The sequence below is a fragment of the Sinohyriopsis cumingii genome, unplaced genomic scaffold (assembly GCF_028554795.1).
Source record: "Sinohyriopsis cumingii isolate HCF-2022 unplaced genomic scaffold, ASM2855479v2 utg000360l, whole genome shotgun sequence".
In the NCBI taxonomy this organism is placed as follows: Eukaryota; Metazoa; Mollusca; class Bivalvia; order Unionida; family Unionidae; genus Sinohyriopsis; species Sinohyriopsis cumingii.
The window spans coordinates 3,226,544-3,234,391 of NW_028315892.1; the positions used below are offsets into that span (position 1 = coordinate 3,226,544).

Genomic DNA, 7,848 nt, shown 5'->3' on the forward strand with positions numbered 1-7,848 from the left:
ATGTTTGACAATAAAAAAAATTTTGTCAGTATCGATGTATGTCTTCAGTTGACTGTATGTGTATCAATACTGGATCACGCTTCATTACATAGTGTATATTCCATAAATTTGTAGTTTATCCCACAAGACAGATCCAGACAGGAAGGTGACAAGTGGTAGGGAACTAGCAGCTGAGGATTTTGAAAATAAATGGATTAACTTTAACAGGATCACCACAAGTAGGACCAAGTGGTGACACGTGTACAGTAAGTTTTCTTTCACTCATTATTTTACTTGGTCTTTTAGTCTGCCATGTATTGTATATCCAATTGGCCTTATTGCCTTGTCTTGATAGAGCATTGAGTGACAATCAGATATGGTACATATGCACTTTCAAACACATAGATGAACTTTTTAATTTTCTGTTTTTTTTCTATTCCAGGTTGCAGTCAGGTTGTAAAGTTTAATATCATTTGTCCTGCATGGTATTGTCTGTATATTATCCAGTGAATATTTTAGACTAATTAGTTTCTTTCATGTCTTAGGGCCCGGGTGGCTGAGTGGTCTAATGTGCTCACTGTTGCGGATCATTGCCATCTCACCTCTGTCTGCGTGGATTTGAATCTCAGGTTCAGCCAATGTGGGTATCTGAGAAAACTTGCCAGTAGCTTCTCATGGGTCAGCATTTTTTCCCGGGTGTACCTGGGTTCTTCCTCCACCATTTATACTGGCCGCCATGTATAGCCTATCTTGTTCTGAAAAATGTCATTAAACCCTACAACAATAACATCTTTCATTTTTGTATGTACTTATAATGTTCCATGAAAAATTGATCATGTATTAGGCCTAATCAATAAAATCAAGTCTTTAAGGCAGCTTACTAATAACTACTTTTAAATGGCTTAAAAACAGGACTACATGTATGTATGTCCATGTAATATGTTCCATGTGTTTTAATGTCAGTATATATAGTGTGCATAGCATTAAGGTCCTAGCTAATCCTAACTGTACATTTATGTTTTATTTTTACAGGCAACACATTTGGCCCCATACTCAATTAGATCCTCAGGCAGACATCTACATATAAAATTTGTTGGCAGACGCATTCTTCATGAATGGTGTGTTGATGTTGTGTGCCAAAGAACTGAATGGTACAAAAACACAGTTTTGGATGTCATGATATGACACGATGGCTCTCCCCCATTGCATGTTTTGAGATTCAGTATGATGGTGAAACCATATCCCAGGAAGTTGATAGTCTGCAAGATGATTTACTAAAAGGTTGTTTGAAGTTTATTGATATTGAATTGTAAATTGGTGCAGTGATACCAGTTATGAGTATTGACATATCATATCATTATCATTTCTTTGTCCACATGCATTCGCACATTTATTTCTACCTTTATCTGTCAGGCTGGCTGATGTTCATTGTTAGGATTAATTATCCAGTTTGGCTAATTCTTGATGGTCTGTATCAGTTGCCACAGGGCTGCACAGACTGCATGATTTTTAATTACTCCATACAGCGTGTGGTATCTCTTTCAGTTTTCAAATCTTTAGACTCTATTCAATGGACAGTTTATATTTGCTGTTGACATAAATTAGGCACATAAATTATACAAAGTCAGGGAGTTTTTGAGTCTTTTGTTACAGACACCCAATTAAAATCATTTTGGTATATATTAAACATGTATCTAGCAACAGATAAATGATCTTGATGGAGTGTGAGGTCATAAAGCAATGTATTTATTTTGGAAAAAAATATCGGATGAGAATACTAGGCTAAAATGTCAATTGGAAAGTTACATGTTTTCCTGCAATGTGGGAATGTGAGAAAGCTTGCCATTACCCAGGTAATTATGATTGTGTAGCTACCCGAGAACCCGGTTACACATTGACATCTTTAGTAGTTCTTTTCTAAAAATCAGGTTTTTCTTGTATTTTCCAAACATTTCCAACAAGTACATGGAAAAATAGTCACACACATTTCTGATTTTTTCTTCAGGGTAGTGGTCTTTTTTATATGTAATATGCTATAAGCAAGTAGATTTTGAAGTTGCTTAACCTTTGAGATTAAAATAGGAACAAGGACAATATGCTTAAAATTTTTGGACCTCATTTTTTAATTGTAGGGATTCTTGTTAGCCATGTTTCATTTATGATTGCATTAGCAGTTAGTGTGTATAAATTCAGTTATCCAAACACATCAGTGTGATCAGTACACATTGAAAATGAGGAAACATTTGTAGGAGGTCCAGGCAGTATTACATTTTCCAATTTGTAACCGTGTGCACACGTGTGCATCGATATTACAAAGCTTTTGCCCTCTGTGGCATAATCTTTGCTTGGAAATGTGTAAGTTCAGTATGTTCATTACTTTTACAAATGTTTTATTAAATTGGATTTTCTCAGAATTTGAAAATGTTAATAAAAATATGAAACATTTAGGTAACATTTCCTTAAAGAGTGACATTATCTTTTGGTTTTACTAAGCTCAGATGACTTTTGGCAGCTAGGCTTAGTGTGACATTTCAGTTAGTTTAAAATATTGGAAATATTTGGCATACATATCTTGTAAGGTTTTATCACTTTTACAGTTTGAAGAAATGTCATGTCACAGACGTATCTGATGGTGAAAATGCAGGACATGTTGGTCTTTACCTGCCTGACGTATGTAGTAATTGTGTGGACATTTTTCCCCTATATTATTTTTCTTTGCTTATGCATTGTTATGGTATTTTAGCAGTGTATGTGGAAAGGTTTCTATATCTCTTCTGGTCATATGCTATTTAACCTTTTGGAATGATTGTTTGTCCATCCATGGGTTAACCGTAGTTTCCTTATACATTAATTTGAAGATCGGCATGAAACTTTACACACATTAAATATATGCTCTTATAAATCCTAAATTAAAATGGCGACACAAGGACATCCAATATGGCTAACACAGTGACCATATTAAAAGTCTTGTTTCTCCCACACCTACTGAATGAATCTTCAAATTAACATAGGATTTCCAGTAAAATATTTCTTATGATTTGTACTTTGATATAAATTATATTGGTGATGGTGTCATGTCCTATATGGCCACTGTGGCTGGCAGCTTTAAAATATTGCTATACCTACTTCTTGTAATTAATAAATGATATTCATATAGGAGTTTAATTCAGAGACTTGTTATTATGAATTATTAATGGTCTTGTATAGTAATGCTGCTAATGCAATATCCACTATATGCACCACAGTAAGTAATTATACATTATTGGGTTTTTTGGGGGGTTTTTTTGTTGTAATTTTGCCAAAGATTATCAGAGATGGTTGCAGAAAATTTAAAAGGAATAAATAATTTTATCTGGAAGATCCTGGAAATTATTTTAGCCCAGTAAAGATTCATTCCATTCAAGGGACTCCTGCAGTATGCATTATTCCTTATATGTGCTAGAGATAAAGAAATACCAAAAGAGAGAGAGAGAGAGAGAGAGAGAACTTCAGCTGTATGTTTTTATTGTAATTACTTCCATGTGTTTCAAGGACAGATAGCACATATATGATACAGACCATGTAACATCTAATGTGCATACAGTTTAGCAGTGATCTAACCATAATACTTATTTCAAGAAAGTGAGTGATAACTAAGGCAATTAGACCCAAAAGGGCCAACGTGGGCAATATATACCTTTAACTAGCATTAATATATTTTAAAAGTAGATCATGACAATTGATGCTGTTTATTAAAACATTAAAGGTTATAAGCAAAATGACAGTAAAGATGGGCAGTTTTTGTGTATTAAAGTAGCTTTATTCAGGTTTTGCATTCAGTTGAGTTTCCATGTTGGATTTATTTGATTTCATATGCAAGTTAAGGGGAGATAACTCTTAGAATTGCAGATCTATCGACATGAAGAAAAAAAAACTTGGGGAGTAATAAACCTCGGCCAAAAAAATGCGATCAACCAGTCACACTCTGTGTGCACTGTAAACAACCATAATTATAACCAGGTCATTCTTGCATTTTGTACATGTATCAGATGGCAATGGCAGCTTAATGTGTATAAGAATGATAATTATATTTGCAACCTGCACTATTGAGATTTGGTTGTCGAACAATGCCAGTTTCATAATCGATATAAGGCATTCACATTAGACAGAAAGCATAATTTAGTCAAAACGATAATAAGATTATGTTATAAATTGCAATATATCCAAAGATACAAAAATTATTTTAATCTTTTCAACAAGAAGACAAGCAAGGGGAAGATGAAAGGTAAGAGGGAAGGACGTACAGCTACATTATCTCATAAAAAAATGGTCATGCACATTCATGATCATAAATCTTGCAATGTATTGGACCTGTATGGCCTTCTTTTGCTTGTAAATGAGAATGATTTGGACATTTTTTGTATTGAATGTAAATGTACATGGCTTTAAAAGGGTAAAATGTGATTTAGCTGCTGGGTAAAGTAACATGATATTAGGGGCCCCGAGTGGCCAAGTGGTCTAAAGCGCTCTCCATTATGGATCACTGCCATCTCACCTTTGTCTGCGTGGGTTCGAGTCCAGGATTCGGCAAATGTGGATATGTGAGAAAGCATGCCAGTAGCTTCTCATGGGTCGGTGGTTCTTCCCGGGGTTTTGCCGGGTTCTTCCTCCGCCATTAATATTGGCCGCCATGCATAGCCTATCGTGTGCTGAAAAATGGCATTAAACCCCACAACAACAACAACAACAACATGATATTAACATGTTTGTCAGAATGTAACAATATGGCAAATCCATATTTGTATTATGTGACTGTCACAGGAAGGATGCATGCCAGATAATGCATTAAATTACTGTCATCTGGAGTAGCATGACATACAGTATGTCTTCCAAAAATATTGTTTATTTTTAAATGGGATGGTATCTCAGTATAGTTTAATTAGACTTATATTTAAGTGTAAAAATGGAATGAAACTGTCTGTTTATAACATATGCCATAATTCACATGCAGATAGGATGAAACAGGAATTATTGTATTTGTTTCAGTTGAACAAATTCCATTTAAAGCGTGCTGCCAACAACTGTGACTATCATTGGAAAAGTGAAATAGCAGTTTATGAGAATCAACACGTAAGATGTTATTGAGATTGACATTGTAAAGAGGACCCATTTGATTCTACTGCATTGTGCAATTTTACAGCCAAAGATGTGAATCAAGATGACTCAACTGTCGGTATTTACAATAACAGCCATTGTTCAACATTTCCATGACAAGAATGATATAATTACAGTTTTTTGGATATACAAATGTTACCATCAACATTCATTAGGATAATTGGTGATGTTTATAAGAAGTGATGGCATGATTAATTAGAATTTATATGGACATCAGGAATTTATAGGTAGATGTTTAAATTCATTGTTCCAGCATATACCCACTTTGGAATTGACTTTTATATCCACACACACATACAGAAAGACATTTTCATCTTCGCTCAAAAGTGATTGCTGGACCAGAAGGATCCACTTGAGATAATGCATGCAGTTTGGTGAAATATATTTAAGCTGACAGCTTTACAGTTGAACAAATACCGCTTCGATGGCTTAGTGGTTAGAGCATACGCCTTACATGTTGGAGGTTGCAGGTTTGAACCCCAGCCTAGTCATACAAAAGACTTTTTAAAATGGTACATCTATGTTATTAGACACTCCGCATTAAGAGGTTAGTGTTAGGACTAGTCGACCTGGTGTCAGGGTAATGTGACTGGGTGGGGCATCATGCTACATGTATGCAGCATGATGCCCCAGTGCTAGACATCACTATAAACTGCCACACTACAGACATCACAGCGATATGATTGAAAAATTATTCAAGCTATGTTAGCAATCCACAGCACACACACAAACTCATGTTTTGATCATTGAATGCATCTGTAAATCTAACTCATTATGTAGCATTTCAGCATATCTATTTGGATTTTTTATTTTTTTAAATCAACTGATCCAATTTTATTCTCTGGTGTGTTTTTTTTGTAATACACGTTGGTATGATCATTACCTTTATCCAATTTAATTGTGTAAATAAATGCATGTTATCCGTCGATTGTTGGTTTTATATTAAACTAGAAACATATTTTTATCTCCTCTCCAATCTGATAAAATCAGATCACTGCTGTCGTACATGAAGATCTGATGATGACTACTTAGGAGTCATGTTCTGGTGACCTTTTGAGTTACCCAATAGAAATACAGTTTTCAAAAATCTGAAAGTGAATCAAATCATTCGATACACATTCAAGTTCTTCATATACACTGCTCAGTCTCTAAACTTGAAGATATAAGACTTCATCTGATTGGCCGATAAACTTAGTGATTATGGTAATAACATAGGTTACTAGAACCCTTAAGAGGTCGCAGTCAGATCTTCATATACAACATCTGATTTTAATCAGATTGATCTCCTCTCTAAGCAATTGAGATTATTACAATGATTCTTTGCATCATCATTTATGTGAAATTTGTAAAATACCATCTCCAATCTGCTTATGTGCTATTCATTGTGCTGGTAACTGCCTGTTCTGGAGTAGATATAATTTACATTTCTCTCATTGTTTTAAAGAGAATATTTTTGTTTTAGTAACATGAGTGACTAAGCAACTCAGAGGTATTTTATTTTTGTTTTTGCAAAATATCAATTTGTCAACGCTTCCAATGCTCAAGAAGCATGCATTTTTAAATGTTTTTCCTTTCAGTCAGATCTATTTTAAAAGCTTCCATGTGGCTAAGAGTCAGCATCTTTTTATCAACTATTTACTGTTTGTTAATGAATCACAGAGTCCTTTCCATGCACTGGTACGTGTCTGAAACTGCTGTAAAATTTGGAAGGTAATGGCTTTCCATTATCAGTGACATTGTGTTTAATTGCACATATCTCAGACCTATGAATCAGCAAAAAAACAGGACAAATAATTCAATCTTTCCAAGTAATTAGAAATATTTGTTTTCTTGAAATGTGCATACAATTTGTTATCAAAGCAATCAGTTAACTTCCATTTGAATGAACAATAATGCATACAAAAAGTAATAAAATGTCAGCTGCTTCTTGGAAAATCAAACTGTTCCTTTCTATACCCTGATACAATTAGGTGATTGGGTCCTTCTATCGAATGCTGTATGCTGTAAATGTTGTGGTCTGTATGTATTATCTAAGTACATATATACAAAATAGCCTTGACAAACTAACCCTACCCATACACTGGCAGTTGTCTCAAAAATTGGGTTTGAATTTACAATCAGTTATTATAGAAAACTGTTTGGAACAAAAAAGCAAAATTGTATTTTGGATTTCGACATCTATAGTGACACGGAATACTTCCAGCAGACAAGACATATTATTGTAGTGGGGATTGAGAAGGAAAGCAACATAACTTAAAACTTTAAAGTACCTGAATCAGTAGCATGTCAATTGAAACCCATGTATTGTGATTTCGATGTTCAGTAGCATGCTCTCTCTCTCTCTCTCTGAATCGATCATTTGAGAGAATCTGATATATTTAGTAATATCATAATTTGGCTTTTGGAATTTTGTTTTAGAAAATCAAAGTGTTATCTATCCCATGACTTTACCTTTGAATCATGCATGATGGTATTGTTGTCAGTGTTGCATCCCACAACTAGTAATAAAGATAGCCTCAAAAATGCAAACAATACATGGGTAAATAATGAATTTCTTTTTTAAATGTCTCAATTCTGATAACTCAGATCATTTGTTTCTTTGGCATAAAGACCTGCAGCCAATTCAACAATCCATGGTGGTACAATATTGCTTTATTATTATTTCAAGTGTAGATGCATGGTATAGCAAGAGGGTGTTGCTGGCCATGGGACTCA

The 7,848-nt window shown here is 34.4% G+C and overlaps 1 protein-coding gene across 1 annotated transcript; it reads left to right on the top strand.

The window, feature by feature from the left end:
* On the top strand, positions 1-7,058 carry LOC149774263 (uncharacterized). The gene is given in 6 exon segments (XM_089945561.1): positions 1-54; positions 508-657; positions 1,012-1,182; positions 1,185-1,260; positions 2,577-2,649; positions 5,005-7,058. Coding segments are annotated over 5 exon segments (456 nt in total). The 3' UTR covers positions 2,582-2,649; positions 5,005-7,058.
* Positions 7,059-7,848: the final 790 nt, after the last annotated feature.